Below are 18,402 nucleotides of genomic sequence, written 5' to 3'. Positions count from 1 at the left end.
ATTCCAACAATTCTGAAGTAATTTCATTTTCCACAGTTCTGCAGTAGTATGAAATGTATGTGATATTACAAATATCACATATTCTTCACCCTCTCCAATACAGAATCTGAATCAAAGGGTCTCACAAGCAAAGCCCAGCCGTTTCCCCTCTCACATATTTTATTGTCTTCCTTTCCTACTTGTACCTCTTGTAGGAACACTGAAAGACTCTTATAGGTAAACGTGAAGAGAGGAGAAAGGCAGAAAAAGCAAGAAAACTAGATTTTTTTTTTTTAAAAGGAAAAGAAAAAAGGTTTTTAAAATTGCAAGGGAAGAAAACCAAAAATAAATAGTAGATTAAAATTACCCTGGAAGTGATGAACTGCAACAAATTCCTCAAAACTTTCAAGCAATAAAAAGACTGAATTCAAACATAAAAGTCACAAATATTTTGTAAGCGTCATAGAAACATAACCAAAACATCCCTAGGCTCACAAAAAGAATGAGCTGAAGTCTATCCTTACTTTTAGAAGAACACAAAAGTAATAGATGCTCAAGTGAAGCAAAACCCAGTGGTTCTGCCTTTTTGTCTAGTCAATGAACTCACAGTGCTGTCAGTCATTAAAGATGAAGTGCAGAGATGCTGCATCAGTGCTGCAAACTCAAGTAGTAGAGAGAAGAAAGGAGAGAGAAATAAATTATGTGCCATATTACTTCCTTACCAAGCCCTAAAACCTGGGCACTCTGAATCCAGTGAGGCAGCAACAGTGAAAGCTCTTCAGAAAAAGCCTGGGCATTAACTTACTCAGACTGGAACCATGAGCTGCTGGAGAGATTTTGAGGAGTTGACCTGGCCTATGAAGAAGGATATGGGACAATTCCATCTAAGATACCATCTTGAACTTTAAAGTAACACCAGAATTGCTGTCAATGCAAATGTACATCCAGGCCACCCTGCACTTGATCAGATTCTCAGACCTCTCAAAACGTCCTCCCAAGACTGACAGCCTGTTTTTCATTCATTTCAAGGCAAGCCATAACACCCATTTATTCCACCAGTAAGGAAAATAATGCTAATAATGCTAACAATTAGCTAATGGCTAATAATGTATGTAAATACAGGGCAATACATGTCATGGTGTCACGCATGCATGTAATTTTAAATAGCAGGCAGGCTCCTTAGAGACCATATACAGACATTTATTTCTTCTGAACTGAAAAATTAATGTATCTTCTGGTATGATGTCATGTTTCAGTGGACAATAAACATATAAACACACCGAAAACCAGAAGGAGCTAGAAGGTAGGCTACAGCTTTTGAAAACACAAGATAAGTGTGATAACAGTTCTTTTGGGCTACGAGCAATTCACTTTAAACCTTCAACAAAATTTCAGTAACATTTGTTTACTACCAAAATTCAGGTAAATAGAAGTCCAAAAACCCTTACCTGGCACACACAAATATGGAAGACACAGCTCTCCAGACTGACATCCTTTTCTATTTACTTCACATAACTGATTAGCTGCACATGGATTCGGATTACATGGATGTGTAACATCTTCTACAATGTTGCCTAAAGAACTTGGGCCTGAAAACAGAATATACAGCACTTATATTGATTTAAATGAGTTTTATTTTTCTTCAGTAAAGCATGACATTTATTACGTTCAGTAAAAGAATATTTTTGATAATTCCGTGAAATATTTTTTATTTTTTTAACTATACTTGTGGAAGCTAGACATGACAAGATAGTTCAAAAGTTTAGTCCTCAGTCCTGGAAATAAGGACCCAGATGATTAGTCACAAGCAAAATATATTTCCTCTATTTTGTTCAAGTTTGGTAACATTGATAAACTTTTGTTTTTGTTTTCCCTTTAACTCACTAGTAATGTTCTCCTATAAGAAGATTAAAGAAAGGGAAGACAACATGGAAAAGCAGCAGCTAAATGGAAAGAACCACCCAAAGCTTCAATACATCATCTCTCTGGGAATAACATATTTGTTGAGGTATGCTTTCAGATGCAGCTGTTACTAATAAAAATTTTACTATTTTCAAAGTTCCCAGGATTCTGGAAATATCAAAATTTAAGTTGGAAGAAGGTCTAAAAGGGATAAATCCTATAAAGCTGAAAAGGTCTAAATCCCACAAAGATAAATATGCAATGGGAAGTAGTAACAGAGTAGAGCAGATCTGGAAAATAATGTAAAAAGAATTAAATGAAATCTAGAACGAAGATGAAATTTTTACTAAGTGTTAGTAAAAAAAATTTTTACTAACACAGTATTCCACACTAAGGGATAAGACGTGCTGGAAGAAAACAGAGTCACAAAAACTTAATCTTCCATATACCTACTAAACTCATATTCTGTTGCCCCAAGAGTTAATTTGGTTTTTGATTATTCTAATTGCACAGTTAAAGAAAAGATCTTATAGAGCAGGCAGAAGTGTAACTTTGTACATCAAGAAATTGTGCTCTAAATCATGCTATTGTTTAAGTGACATTTATTTGAGATCAGCCCTCCCAAGCAAGATCCAGCTTTTGTCATGTAAATAAATAGTGCTATTGGTTTTACTATTATAGTAGTTTTTTGGCACGTGAGATGACTTCTTGAACAGAGTTTTCTTAAAGTAAGATTAACTAGTCTATTTTCAAGTAGGTAAAAATAATTGAAACTCAGCAAGCCAGATTATTATATGATACAGATTAGCGTACTTGCACTGAATATATGAAGTTCCCAAAAGAGAAGGGTGGTGGGTTAGCCTTGGCTAACAGACAAACTGCCACCCAATCCTCCCACCTTAAACAGGATGGGGGTAGAAAACAGGTAGAACGGGAAGAAAAAACTCATGTGCTGAGATAAAGACAGGGAGATTGTGTAAGAACTACCATCGTGGGCAAAACTGACTTGATTTGGGGAAAACTAACTAAATTTATCACCAATTAAAATGAGTATCTAATTATAGATGCAGGTAACGGGAAGCAAAAGACAAACATTAAAGCAACTTCTTTCTTCCTCCCTTTCCCAAGCTCACCTTCCCCCTGCCCTAAAGTGCTGCAGTGGGAACTGGGAAGGGTGGGGGATGATAGTGACTATGGTCAGTAGGCAGCAGTTTCTTTCTGCTGCTCATTCTTTTTCATACCATTCCTCTGCTCCAGCGTGGGCTCTCCATGGGCTGCAGCTTCCTTCCGGGTATACCTACCTGCTGTGGCACGGGGTCCTCCACAGGGTGCCTTGTGGATATCTGCCCTGCCTTGGAGCACCTCCTCTCCTCCTGCTCCTCTGACCTTGGTGCTACCTCTGTTGTTTCTCACTCTTCCTGTTCCCTTCTCTCCTCCACCTGTCTGGCACTTTTTGCTCTTTCTTATACATGTTTTCACAGAGGCACCACAAATTATGCTAAGTGGCTCAGCTTTGGCTTACAGTGGGCCCATTGCTGAGCTGGCTGTCTGGCACAGCGCAGTCCCTGGCATCTTCCCATACAGCCCCTGCAGCCTCCACTGCTACCAAAACAACCTTGCCACACAGACCCAATATAAGAAGGAATAAATGGAATGAGCTATGACAGTTTGAAAAATCTGATTTTATCTAATATGCTAAATAAAATGGATGATACTTACTCAGGTATGTATCCAAAGGGATACAGTTCTCCAAGTCATCTGTTGGGGATAAGAGCTCACAAATACTTTCAGCTGAGTGGCCTTCAGGGAATTTATTATGATCTCCACATTTCTTCAGTATTTCCACACAATCTGATCTTCAGATAAATAAACAAACAGAGCTTCATGAATACTACTTGAAGAAAAAAGGTCTTGTATGAAAAGCATTTCTTTCCATACTCTTCCCTTCCTCGAATCCACAACTTCCCCTGTCTGCCTCACAACAGAGTGTTTATAAATCTATATATATGTATATGCTACATTTTACATACAGGAGGAGGAACAAACCTGTGACACAAAGATAGGAACTACTGCTTCTCTTCTTGCAACTCTTTCTCTGCTTTGGGCTTCGTGATCTTTATTTGCTATGGCATCATATGCATGTATCTTTCAAGATCAGGCATTTCCTTGATTTACCGATGTCTAATATGGGTTGAACTCTATCTCACTACGTGTACTATTAACTGGTCTCTCTTCTATCCAATCACCTACTTTCAAAATTTTTTTTTTTTTAAATAAACTTAATTTTTTTTCAGACCTTTTTTGTCAGCTGAAAAATCACCAGCAGGTCTCAAAACCAAAAAATAAAGGTTTTACAGACACCACAGAGAGCCAAAAAAACCACAAGAATAAATTGATTTTACAGTGGAAGCATATACATCCATCTCATTAACAGGCAAGCACCTTCCATTTACAGTGATGGAAACTCAAGCAATGGCAACTACGTAAGGTCATATTCCTTCCGTGTTTGCCTTGCCATGTTTTCTTAACATCAGTCAAACAGTCCTACAGTAGCTTTTTAGCTCTCATTAAAATCCTTAGGAGCACCTCTAAATTGTTTTTTCCCCTCACCCAGTACTTACTTGCAGATAATACTTCCTCTAGATTTGCTGTGGCAAGGTTTAATCTGCAGTGAGCAGGCAATTGCCTTCCACATTTCTGGTTGGCATTTTTTAATATCAAGTACGGGAATGTTTATAAATGGCATCTTAATACTCCCTTTTTCCCATAGCTTCATGTCATTCATGGCTCCCTGGTCTGATTGAGTATTGCAGCTCCTAAAAAGTTCTGTTGGCCTTAAAAGAAGAAGTTAAGACATGGCATGTATACAAGAAAAAGAAAACACCACATATTTTACCTTTCACCATATGAATTCTACAACCTCAATATAGCTTGCTTTTTGCGGTATAAAAGAAATTAAACCCTTCCACAGTTAAGCAAGATCAAAATCAATTTGAATTCTGCCTTTAAAGAAAATAAGCTCTTTAAGACTCAAAGTTGAAACACCCTTCTTACCTCTACCTCTTAGATTAAAAATCACTTAAATTTTTCTTACCTAAAGAAAGTTGACTTAAAAGCAAATATCTTAAATATCTTGAACATCTGTGTGATTGTTTCCTGGTGAATCACTAATGCAAGTTGATTTATCATTTATATTTGCCCAGGTTGTATCTATCACATATGTGATTCTACTACTCACATAACACTCATGCCACTGTATACCATTTCAAAGAAAAGCCAGAGATCTGTAACAGCTAACAAAATCTTAAATATTTTTTTTAAACTCAAACTATTTAATTTGTAACCTTGCAATTATTAATTCAGACACCACTTTTAAATCATGTATTTTGCCTTATGGAGTAAAAAACCACAGAAATATCTCTAAAATAAAAGGAATTTTGCAAAAGAGCAACATTTAAATTTAACAAGCATTTTTACCTTATTTATAATACACAACATTTCAGTAATCATGGCTTACTTGTCTATACAGTAAGACAGAGGAATATGCTGCTAATACATAACGACAATTTTACAAGTTCGTAAGTTAGCTTTTATTCATGTAAGTTTTTTTATATCTGTTGTTAAAAACATTTCCAAAAGTTTATTTTAAAGAAAAACTACTTATTTTTAAATTACCTAAAAAAATATTTGCAGACAGATACATACAATCTTAAAATACACTTGAACAACATTTTATTTTATTTTTTAAATCAAAGTAGAGGAATTCCTTTATAAAATATTCAGTGTGTCTCTCCTACCTGTTATTAAAATTAGTGCAGTAAGTAAGATTTCTACAGCCCAGCTGACAAGGTTCTCGTACATCTGCTAAACAGGTCAACATGGAAACTTCAACTGCATTATACTCACAAAAGCGATCAAATTCTTGCCAGCTCTGTGAATTGCCCCAGCTAGTGCTATAAAGTTTAGTGCAGAGCTCTCTGAAAAAAATTATAGACAAAGCAAATAAAATGAAAACAACAGCAGTTGTTCAGATACAGCAAAGCCTATAATTTCTCTGCTGATTACAACAGTCTACACTCACTGTAAAAGACTGCGTTAGCACCCACAAAGTCTACAGGAGTATCCAAATGTTGTGCTCAAAGCAAATAACCTCACTTCACTGTTTTCTAGGTTTTCCAGTTTTGCTTAAGAATGCTAGCAAATCTTTAAGCTAGTAAGACTGGAAGACTTCAGAACGTAAAACTGCAATATCCAATATAAATGTAATAGCTGGAAACCTGAACTAATGACTGTGAGGTGAGAACTAGCCCAGCTAATTTTACTTGTTATAAATCTATATATAGAATAACGAACAACTTCCTAATTCAATCCTTCAACTTCAAATCACATACTCTCCTCCTACAGAAATGACTGGCAAGCAAAATACATTTCTTCTTTTAGCCTGTTTGAAACAAGTGTACAGTTTGTTGCTTGGGTTTGAGATGTTTCCTGGTGTCAGCAATACCCAAGTCACTTTGTTCACAGCAACATCCTACAAACTACAACTGTTCCCATCACAACTGAAGGTACGGAACTTCATGGTACTATTAAAGTCTACTGCATACTGAAAACATGAGGGAAGGATCCATTTTTAGTATTCATTGTCAAAGCAGGCAACTAAAAGATCCATCAACTGCTCTGTGCTAGAATGTTCTAAGAAATAACGTAACGCCATGGCTCTACTACTAAATTCATTACAAGATTCTGCTGCACGCAGGATCTGTTGTTTTGTTACTGGCAACTTTGATATAAAAGGAAGCAACAGCTCAAAAATCAATGTTCGCAACTTATTTTGACATACTGATCCATTTAAAATGCAATAATGATCTATTTTTAAAGTGCAGAGATAACCACTCTAAAAATGTTCCAATTACAGTTATTCGCAAGCATGCAACTATTTGCTGAAAACCGTTTTATTTTTTTTCAAATGTCTGAATAGTTAGTTCCATTATTTAATTATTAAATAACCTAACTTATTTTTCATTGACAAAAATCTGAATAGCATCTAGTAAGGAATACTGCTAAGGTTTGTAAAGTGCAGCAACCAAGTACTTGAGAGTTTGTGCAGTTCATTAGCTCTGGTTACGGTGTCTTGGCTCTCTTTAGCTCTGGTTACGGTGTCTTCACCTTGTTGCCATATTGGCTATTACAAACACAAGTAAGGTACAGGTTTCACTAACTCAGTGTGTCTGCTGTAACGAGCCAGTGCTAAATGTGAGGAAAGCGTGATTCCTCCCATAGAACAGTATGTTTTGAGATACAAAGTAAGTATTGGACAGAATGTGACACCTATCTGATGATCTAAACCTGTATTTTTTCTAAGAATTCATAGCACTCTATTTGATGTACATACCACCATTTGAGCAAAGGTCTGATATAAGACAAATTCTGAAGCATTTTCACAACTGGAAATGAAGGTAGAGAGATACTGACCTACATGTGGAAGAATTTGCTTTAGAACAGCAATGGAGCTTAGCTCCATCAAGGCCTGTTGAGGGTGGAGGGTGCACAGTGACTCCTGGGTGAATAGATCTTGAACTCTCAAGAAAACACTGCCAAAGTGGATCCTGAGGGAGAGGCATTGTTTTGCAGCCTTCTATAAGTCCATCAACAATTTCAAGCTCTGTTTTCATCGACATTAGAATTCTTTTACAAGCAGTCTGACATGCATAGTCTTCTGCTCTATCACAGCAATACAAACCTGTTAAAAAATTAAAAAGTTAATGATCAAGCACAGAACAACAATCAAGACGCATGACATAACAGCCCTCAAAGAAAACGTGCCACAAGGAGGCTCCCCTCCTGCTAAATAATCTCAAATAACATTGCTTCTTTTAAGTGCAAACAGAATCAACTCTAGAAGAAGTCAACACCAACACACAGAATTTTTAAAAAAGTAACTCCAATAATACACCTACCAAAAAAATTATCATTATATAAATTCATATATTTACAATTACAATACAGAAATATATCAATACAATTTATACAATAGACTTACACAATAACACAGTATTTTTTAATAGCTTTTAGTAAAGAAGGATTTTTTGTACTTACTATCTGTAGGATTTCTCATTGGATATGATTGCGTATAGTTGTTCACACAGTGTATAAGCTGAGGGCTAATAGATGCACAGTAATTTTCAACTGCTTTAATTTGTGAAGGACCAGGAGAAGAGTCTGTCCGAAAAATTGCTTGACAATATTCCCGACAGTTTGTATGATGACCTGCATAACTGCAACACACTGACCCCACTGTGGAAACAAACAAAAAACCCAAACAACAGAAAAATCTATGGGTTCCTACAGGGAGAAATGAAGAAATGGGCATGTCTGTACCACACACAATGATGTTCAAGGTATTACTGGGAGGGGGGAGGTGGGAAGAGACAGACATTCTTCTGTGTTCTGTTAAAATTATCTCTGTCTACAGAATGACCGAGAATATCTGTAACTAGCCAAATTACATTTGTTTCTTTGGCTGCAGAAAATAAGTCCCTAAAGCCATCTTGAACTCAAGTTCCAGACACCAGCAAGCCAGCTGAATTTTATCTTCAGCTATTTTGTTCTTGTTTAAGGTAACCAGACTTGTCCTATAATGGAATTATTTGACAAACATTAACAGTTAAGTATACTAAAACTCATTCAAAAAAATGGACAGGTGGTATTGTGATTCACCCATTTTTTATATGTTATTAAATTATTAAATTATTGAGAAATACTTTCAATAGAATTAATTCTGAGACACTAATTTCTTTTCATTTTATAAAGACTAAGATCAGGCAACACAGCACTTGCATGGTGCAAGATTTCATTTATGCATTTGGTTACTTAACACTCATCAAATGAACAAAGCAGAAGTAAGGAATGAGCTTTAAGCAATCATCAAAATAGGACAGAAAAAACAAATACAAATACACAAATTAAAAACTCATATAAATTATATGAACAACCCAATCCCCTTATCACATGAGCAAGAAAATTTATGCATCTCATTCGTCCTTCTATGGAACTGAATCCATGAGATTTGTGTATATGTATACCCAACACAATTTCTTCCATTTCAGAGAAAAAAGAGTAGAACAATATAAAAGAAAATAAAAAAGACAAACAATTCATTAGATACTTACTTTCATTTCTGTTAATACAACTAAAGAGAGCATTCTGAAATCAAAACAAAAATAGCATTACAAGCAAGAAAACTTCAAATAAATATTTAAGTGTCTAGTCATTTCTTATATTGAGCTAATAAATCTAACTTTGTTATAATTTGTTCCAGTTAGACCGGATTAAAACAAAAGAACTATACAAAACCATAGAAAGTAGGAAATGAAAAGATCAGAGGTCACTTGAGTTCTGTGTGCACTCATAATAAAATAGATAAATATTCAAGCAAGTAAATAGGAAGACTTTCCTGGACTAACTTAAAAACAGCATGCTATAATAGGATGTCCCAACATGTGTGTGTTTTTTTTTTTATGACAATAATTTTAAAGATTCTACGTGAAAAAAAAGAACTCTGTACAGATGCACATGCAAATCTCAACAAACTAACTCCATAACAATATACCTTACAAGCTAAAGCATGCTAACTACTCCCTCAAACTGCAGCCAAAGGGTACAGTTGGGGCATATACAACATGTTAAGTGACAGAAGAAGGGAAACACATACACCCTGCTGTTTTGTTTCAGAGGAGTCTAATCTACAGAGCGATCAGAATAGTTTGCATTGGAAGGGACCTTGAAAGGTCATCTAGTCCAACTTCCCTGCAAGGAACAGGGACATCTCCAACCAGATCAGGTTGCTCAGAGCCCTGTCCAATGTGACCTTGAATGTTTCCAGGGATGGGGCATCCACCACCTCTCTGGGCAACCTGTTCCAGTGTTCCACCACCCTCATCGTAAAAAATGTCTTCCTCCAATCTAGTCTAAATCTATCTCCCCCTATTTTGAAACCATTGCCCCTTGACCTATCACAACGGGCCCTGCTAAAGAGTTTCTCCCCATCTTTCCTGTAGGCCCCCTTGAGGTACTGGAAGACTGCTATAAGGTCTCCCCAAAGCCTTCTCTTCTCCAGGTTGAACAGCCCCAACTCTCTCAGCCTGTCCTCATAGGAGACGTGCTCCAGCATTCTGATCACCTCTGTGCCCCTCCTCTGGACTCGCTCCAACAGGTCCGTGTCTTTCCTGTGCTGAAGACTCCTGAGCTGGACACAGTACTCCACGTGAGGTCTCACCAGAGCAGAGCAGAGGGGCAGAATCACCTCGCTCAAGACTATTGAACTCTTGCCCAAATCAACCACAGCCTTCTCCACACTGAAAAAGCACATTTCTTCTTAAAAAAATAGATACCACATATAAGCTTTCTGGAATTCCGTGAAAAGATGACGTTTCAAGGTTGAAATTCGAAAATGTAGTTGCCAATTATCAAAGATTTAAAAAAAAATATGACTGTGAAAAATAAATTTGTTCCCCCTCCACACTTGTCAGACCACATTATAAGAAGTGATCAAATACATTAACATAGTGACAAAACACAATCCCCATCTTCATAAAGTTCCTGATCTCCTTCATTTCCCCTATCCCCATCATTAAACAAATTTGTGTTTTACACAGCATCTAGAGAAGAAAACAGAAACGCTTTTCATACTGATCCACAAACATAATGTGGGATTAAAATCTTGCAGCAATATATCAGATGTGCTACTACCTCTACATAAGAAAATGAAGAGACCTCAAAATGCAGACTTAACTTAAGCTCAGTAGTTCACTAAATTGTTCATCTAGGTTAGTTACTCATATTTATTGCATTGCAGAGAAGTGGGTATCCCCAATAATTGTTGGGGTATTTTTGTGAAAATCTGTACTACTGCAAACAGATGAAAGCGTTACATTATTAAAGAAAATACAAATGTGTTAGGAATCATCTCAATTTTTTTTTTGTCTTACAGATTGTTCCAGGAGTTTGTTTTTCAATTCATATTCTTTACTCACTTTCTTCTCAGAAATTATTTTAGTCAATCAATCTGTTTTGGCAGCATCCTTATTTCCACCCCCCTACAGTCTAGGTAGGATTACAGAAAACAGCAAAGTAAATATCCAAGTGATCCAATGTACCAGTGGCTAAGTCCTAAAAATACCAATAACTTCAACATCTGAATACTGAGGATTTAGTCTTAAGTAGCTTGCTGGTGTTCAGCTATGCTGAACTGCGAAGGGTAAATACAGAACATATCTTTGTTCACAGGAATGGCACAAACAGGCAGTCTCATCTCTAGTAGACAGCTTCAGTACATAATCCACAGTTTCTGCACCCTCTCCCTTACCTACTTACCTTCAGAGATATCTTAAATCCTGACACCAGAGTCAGTAAATATTACAGAGTCACAACTTCTTATTTCATTGAAGTGCTCATTGCCATTGAGCATGTGTATTCCACTAGAGAACCAGAGAATTCTACAATCCCACTTTTGCTTTTTAAAACTTCCCCCCCCCTGAAAATTTTATAAGTATCCCAGTAAAAACATAACTCTCTTTAAAATGTTGTTCTTCATTTTCATAGCTATCTTCATCCTCTTTTCTGTTATTCACTTAAGAGTAAGCACTTCAGAATACAGATTGGCTCTCTATGCGTGAATTAGCATTCAAATGAATTAGTATTCCTGCACAGACAGTTCTGATGAAAATCTAAAGAGCCAAAAGAATTATCTACTGTACCAAAACATGGAAGACTCACATTTTAACTTAGATTTGAAAAGCCTCAACCCTTGAGGTTTCAGTTTGTATCACGCCCTTAATTTAAATTGTAACTGTAATTCAAATCACAAGTTCCAACTGCCAGTTACTCTTTATGTCATATAAATCGTAATGCCACAATCCTGTTTTCTACAGTCTCACAATTATACAATCTTTTGAATAATATATTTTTTTGGATAGTGAAATATGTTAACAGTCAAATGAAAGATTTTAAAGAGGATAGTCCCAATACTGTAGTGAGCAGTGTCACTTTCTTTTACTTGCAGCTACAAATTAATTTAAACCATGGGTAAACCATGACAGATGTGGCACTGAAATAATGACTCTGAGAGAATAAATACAAATCTAACTTGAAAATCTAAGTTAGTTTTCCATGAACACCAGGTACTTACCATTAGTGATCACGAATAAAAGCACAGGTCTACTGAGAACACTTCACACAAAAATTCAGAAGTCTCCCTTACATAAAGCAACACCCAAAATCTCATCCATTGTATTTTTGATCATGTGTAAATCTTAGACATTGTATTTTCATTTTTCTAACATCCTCTAACAAATTTTAAATCTTTTCTCCCAAGAGCACAGGTACTGCATAACTTCTCTGAGACTGAGAATGAATTTGCAGCAACATTCCTCAGCCCAGCAAGAAGTTTTAATCTGATTTACTTCAGATTTTCCCTTTTTATGACCCACAAAAAAATCCTGTCACTCATTCGTGTACCACTGACAAGGGGCAAGAGAACTCATGGAAACAACATGTAAACAGAGTCATCATCCTACACCTGTAAAGAGCTGATGTATACTGTTGCTTAAAGGCTGACATCATTTTTACAGCACCTTACACCCTTCTCTTACGGATGCCAGACAATGGTTATCAGAAAGTCACTCTTTCAGTGTAGTGGTTTCTTTGGGACATTCCACGTACGGAAAAAAAAGAAACAACTGTCACATTGGAATTGCCATACACAACATCACTCTGACCCAAAACTGACGGTCCACAGAAGCTGCTGAAATTAGACTTCTTCACACCCACCCTGTAGCAAGCATGGGAATGTGGCATACAAACCAGCCAGGTAGAAAGCAACACTGTAACTTTATTAATTAATGCAGTGGGACAGTAGAAGCTCCTGAAAAGGCTGAAGTCTGTACCTCACAGTTATACCCCAGTACTTGACTTTGTCAGCACAAACAACACTTAGAATCATGATGCAATGCTGCTATAAACTCAGCTAAAAATTGTCATGTTATTTAAAAGTTAAATATTACAAAGAAGTTATTAAAAAGCAGTTCAGGGATAATAGTGTCACTAGCCCTATTAGCTCAGATTGCATTTTGTAACTACACACAAAAGAAGAATGTTGAGAAGATTATGGTCTACCAACGCTCCTCCTCTAAAGAAGGGCTCAAGTTGAGACATAATTACCTTCTTACAGTAATTCTACACACCAATTTTATACAGGCAGGATAAGCAGAAAATAAATAATCTTTCTGTATTTTGAACCTATAGATCCACAGACTGCTGAACCGCTGTAATAATGATCGTACTTCTGTTAAGAGGAGGTAGTCTTACTTTTTTTTTCCACTTTGTTTTCAACTCTTTTATCCCGGTTCCCAGTTGTGTATGCCTTTACATCAGCTCTGATAATAACAATCTTTTCATGATTTTTCTCAGTAACCCTGCTGAAAACTGCTTTTTCTCATCTCCTAGGAATTTATCAGCATTTTCAACAGGTATAATACTAAGTTAGAATATAACAGAATGATCTTTTAGATATTATAATCTTTTAAATATCATCATCTTTTAGAAGGGCCTGCCAGATGCCAGAGACAGAGTAAGGCAAGGAGTATATTTGTATGGAGAGTAGAGAGAGAATGTGTGTGGAAAAACAGCAGTTGCAGGAAGCAGTAGGAAGAATTTCAGCTGCACTGAGTTGTTAAAGCAACTCACTATATTTCATGAAACTGTAGTGCCTGTAGCCACCACAGAATACAGTGCTAGTTAGGGTGCTGAATTTGTTCTTCATGTAGGTGTGGATAATTATTCAGTTTCCCAGAAAGTACAGGTACACATGTGGTGAGTGTATCTATACAGACATGAGAGAATCTTAAAAAAAAAAATCAGCGTGTAGTCACCTGCTCGTAAATAAAGCTGCTAACAGCATTAGACAGTCAGTCTGATTTGAATTATTAACCATAACTTCATTACAGAACACAAGGTTAATGCCCATCGCTAGTAAAGTAGTACTCTTATTTAAGAAATCAGCAGCTTTTCTGCCCACTCAAGCTTCCTTCTGAATCTGCTGGTGAACAGTCAGAAGAGAGAAACAGAGAAAACAAAGCGAAGGATAAAACAGACATGGTTAAGGAAAAACAAAACCCCAAAGACTAGAAAAGGATGTTCTCTTTAAAGGACGCACTAAGTAATCAAGATCTGGGAAAATGAGGATAAAAAGGCAACACTGTGTAGACACACAGTGTGATACTCCATTTTCAACTTGTGAATAAAATATTAAGTGAAAAAGGTGGCAATATTGAACTTTATAAAACTCAAATATAATAATTTGTTTTACTTTGCATTAATCTCATCTTTCAGACTTCTCTCTTTTTAAAACCAAATGTTGCTGAAACTCGTATTTAAAGCCAGTGAGACTATAAACAGAAGGAATGGAAAGTGGCAGGCAGACACAGGCAACACAACCACGTATGCTTAAAAGAAAACAGTCTCAAAGATCTTTTGATGTTAAGGAAATTGAAAAAGGCAACTGAAGTTTATCCAGCAGATAATATTGTCCAGTATTCCTCACAGATTTTAGCCAGTACTGCAGGACCTAACTGGTTTCGCTCTTTTTGGAGCTCATCAGCTGCAGGTAACGGCTCAAAACCAAAAATGCATGCATGCAAACACAAATAGAGCAGAACATTTTGCTAAAGGAAGAAGTCTTCCGCATTGTAAGGCATACTTTTATATAATAAGCACATTTTTTTCTAAATGGCTGCCTCTTGTGTCTTGAATGAAAAGCAACAGCAAAGCTGTTCTTTCACACCAGAAATTAAGAGCATTTTGCTAAAAATCAAAGATTATTTTCCTCCCTAAAAATTATCATGGTATTTGTATTCTACTAAGTCTGGCAGAAAAATAAGTTTAGTACTTTTGTCTTGGGCAATCTAACCATGTTAAATATTTGAATATAGATCCTATCCAATTAAGGCCATCTTAATTTAGAAGTATTACCTACAGTTAACAAATACACTAAGAAACAAAATGCTCCACTCCTATGAGAACAGCAATGAAAGTCCTGTTAATCTCTCCTTGACTTCATCTAATATTTGAATTTATCAACAGAATATAAAGTCAGAAAGCAATAAAAGGTTTAGTGGAGTCAGCTGAAGTTTCAAATGACGGTGCATATCTGTTAAGAATTTTAAAAACTTGTAGTAATTACAAGTAAGGCCAAGATTTTCCTCAATTATGTAAACCAGTAGAGAAGTGACAACACTTGCACAGTAAGGTAGAACAAAATCACTGGAACTTAAACTGTGGCAAAATTATTCAGTGTTCTATCAACCTTTGAACAGTTGAGAACAGAGACAAAAAGCACTAGCAGATAAGATGACAATAATATTAATTACAATACGCAGTATATTGTCAGAGTCCACCCTGAATTCATTAAGTAGTACTTCCAGAGGCCACACACAGTCATGTGCCTTAGGAGTTCATTAAAACTGTTTTGGACCCTTCTCCTAAATGATGTCCTAAACAGCTTCCTGAATTATAATCTATTGTCTCTGAGTAATCTGCACAATTAGATAAGAGCTAAAAACTGCTGACTTCATTTTTCAGAGGGACTAATTGGTAGCCAGCACTCACTAAAACCTCAGCATAAAGCAGGATGATATGACCCCAGAAAAGCCAATACTGCAGCACAGTGAATACTTTTCCAAATCCCTACTACAGCACTTGAAGCTGCGGGCACTGCATTTGAAGTTTCTGTATTTAAAAACTTTAAGAAAATAAAATCAGACTAAGCTAAAGAGTGCTCAAATCTGTGAGAGCAAAAATACCTTTAAACAGTTCAGGGACCTCTAAAGTGTTTACTACCATATGTCAAAAATAGTTTTAAGAGCAGAAGCTAAATAACTGGCAACATTTCCAATTACATTTCTACCACACGGGAGATGTTAATAATACTCAGCTGCAGCAAAGCTCTCATATGCCAATTAACTAGAGAATTTTGAATGTCTTATTTAGTACACATGAAATAAGAACTGGAGTCCTTAAAGTGCAGAGAAAGTGAACTCACTGTGTGCAGCGCAGAGACTCAAGATCTGCGATCTAATGGAAATTTCAGTATTACTCTTTCCATGCACAGAAGAAAGAAAAGTGATCTAAAAGCCTTTAGAGCTTATTTCAAGCTTTATAAACTATTTTCAGTTACTCTTCCAAGCATGTATTCCCATGTGGTCTTTTTAAAAAATGAATCTAAACTTTACACAAAACTTCTAAAAAAAAGGAAAATCAGAAAATCCTACATACAATCCATAGAGTCTCCACTTCTTTTTTCTTCTTCTTTTGACTATTACCTACCTTCTTTTTAGAAGATGATGAACAAGAAAGCAGAAAGCTGGAAGAAGTAGTGAAAGATAAAAGAGTTGCGATGCATAGAACTAGAGGAAAAATTAAGATGACAAAATAAGTATCTGAGAGGCAGAAGATAGGAAAAAGGACTATCAGAATAAAATCTTTCAAAAGAAGGCAAATAAAGTAAATTTCAGTAACACTCAAAAATACTCAGCAAGTTGTGTTAAATTTTTCAATTTCTGTATGCAGTGCTACTTGAAAATAAAAAATGTTTAATAGGACACACAATCTTCAATGTACTGATCAAAAATGAATAGCTTATTACAACATTATTAATTTCTTGAATGTGTAAAATTGCCAAATTAGAAGAATAACAAGCTTCATAAACATTTACAGTAAAAGTAATCTAGAAACATATGATCAGCAGAAAAAGCACCTTAAATTAATCTTGTGAAAAGCTAGCAGATCAATGGTAATGTGATTCTGCTACTGTACAACCTGAGACTCCACTTAGCAACTTCAAACTTTGTGACACCTCTTGCTTGACGTTTGGGTGGTTTTTTTCCACTGCTCTGAATCCTATGGCCTACCCTTGGAAGACTTACCTTATTCTTCATGCTCACTAAATGAGAGGGAAGCTGAAGAGTAACTCATGAAGTTGCTTCCCTAATCTCAAAAGACTACAGAAAAATCCTATGCACAGTTTAGTCAACTAATGTAAGAAGCTTGTGAAAATCCTCTGGGAAATCCTTATTTGAGCATATAAGTAAGCTATGAAAGTTGGTAAGCTATAAGAGCATATACAAAAAGGGAATTACACTTTCATATTCTTAATTCAGCTAGTTTTCACTTACATATCATGTACTTATATATTCAATACTTCAATAACAGACTTGAGAGCTGATGAACAAGCACTATGGCCTGTATTGTAAACTAATTCTCAAATTGGATCCTCATTTTTAGTGAATGAAATATGAATTCTTAAACACAGAGGCAAAGAGAGTATGTATGGCATTGCATTCATGTGATTCATAAGCTGTTTCTGATCTTACATCACGTCTCCATTTTTAACTAGCCACTCCCATCCTGGTTCAGTTTCTTCCCCAGCCAGCCCAACTGAGTACAAAGTATGGTACTGGTTACAGACACAGAAGCTACTAACAGACTATAGAGAGAACAGGACACATTCACCAAGGCACCTTTTTTTTTGAAAAGGAGACAGAATGACTAGGGTGTGAAAAAGTGTGGGTTCCCTCTAGAAGTATTTTTTTTTAACCTCCTATCTTATGCAAAACTTCCTTGAATTTTTTGTAAACAAGTCTCTTGAGAGCATTGTAAGTACTATTTTTCATGACTACCATTAAGCTCAGATACATAGGAAAACCCTTGTCACACAAAATTCTGTAATAACTGAAGATCTACCATGTCAGATACCTAACTTCTGTCCCTAACACAGTATCTGTATCTACCACTTTAGTGCTCATTAAAAAAGTTCTCTTTCCTTCTTCCCCAGCCATAAGATTGATTCCTTCTCCCATTATTTTCTCCCTCTTCTTCTCTTTTAGTTGTACAGATAGAAAGAGTTAAGGTTTTTCCGTACAATAACAGCAAGATCACTTTTGAATGAGTGAGGGACCCACTTTACAAAATTCCAGATTAAAAACTGGAAAAAGAAGAACTAGGAAAAGTAAATAAGATGGCTATCACCATTTTGTAGTCATTCTTTAATCTCTTACCTTTCCTCTCCCGTTCTCCTTCAACCCATATTGGCCAACCTCCTACAGCAATGCAGAAATCCAGAAAAAAAAGAAGGAAACAGACCAGCATAACAGAGGAGAAGCTTACGGATGTTGACAGTATAGCATATCATAGCACGAGAGGAGATAGAACTACTTAAAATGAAAATTCATTTTTAAGAGAACAAGCTATGGTAACTTCAAAAGTGGAAAGTCTGTAGACTCTTTAGATCAAAGGGCCAAAGGGAGGGAAAAAAAAAAAAAACCAAGAAAAAAAAGGAATTTAACATTTCCTGGAAAAACAGGAAACCTGCTACACTTCTGCCCAAATCAAGAGAACAGAGAACTGTCCGACATCCCAAACTGTTGATTATAAGCAGAATTCATGCAGGACTACCTAATTCAGGGCAGG

The 18,402-nt window shown here is 36.1% G+C and overlaps 1 protein-coding gene across 2 annotated transcripts in view; it reads right to left on the bottom strand.

Moving 5' to 3' along the window:
- Window positions 1–18,402, bottom strand: part of RECK (reversion inducing cysteine rich protein with kazal motifs) — a 75,880-nt gene that overhangs the window by 20,764 nt on the left and 36,714 nt on the right. Inside the window, exons 1-8 of one of the 2 annotated variants that reach the window (XM_086743117.1) lie at window positions 13,624–13,730; window positions 9,051–9,084; window positions 7,978–8,175; window positions 7,354–7,621; window positions 5,679–5,858; window positions 4,503–4,715; window positions 3,601–3,737; window positions 1,428–1,568 (exon numbers count right to left, since the gene is read on the bottom strand). In XM_086743117.1, the coding sequence (XP_086599243.1) occupies window positions 1,428–1,568; window positions 3,601–3,737; window positions 4,503–4,715; window positions 5,679–5,858; window positions 7,354–7,621; window positions 7,978–8,175; window position 9,051 (1,138 nt within the window). In that variant the 5' untranslated portion in view covers window positions 9,052–9,084; window positions 13,624–13,730. Of the gene's footprint in view, window positions 1–1,427; window positions 1,569–3,600; window positions 3,738–4,502; window positions 4,716–5,678; window positions 5,859–7,353; window positions 7,622–7,977; window positions 8,176–9,050; window positions 9,085–13,623; window positions 13,731–18,402 lie in introns of those variants that run through there. The other variant, XM_086743115.1, reaches the window with a different exon arrangement.

Source organism: Chlamydotis macqueenii, chromosome 2, assembly GCF_036417535.1.
Source record: "Chlamydotis macqueenii isolate bChlMac1 chromosome 2, bChlMac1.mat, whole genome shotgun sequence".
NCBI classification, from domain to species: Eukaryota; Metazoa; Chordata; class Aves; order Otidiformes; family Otididae; genus Chlamydotis; species Chlamydotis macqueenii.
Note: the sequence above shows the minus strand (reverse complement) of the source record. Positions and strands in the feature narration are given on the sequence as shown.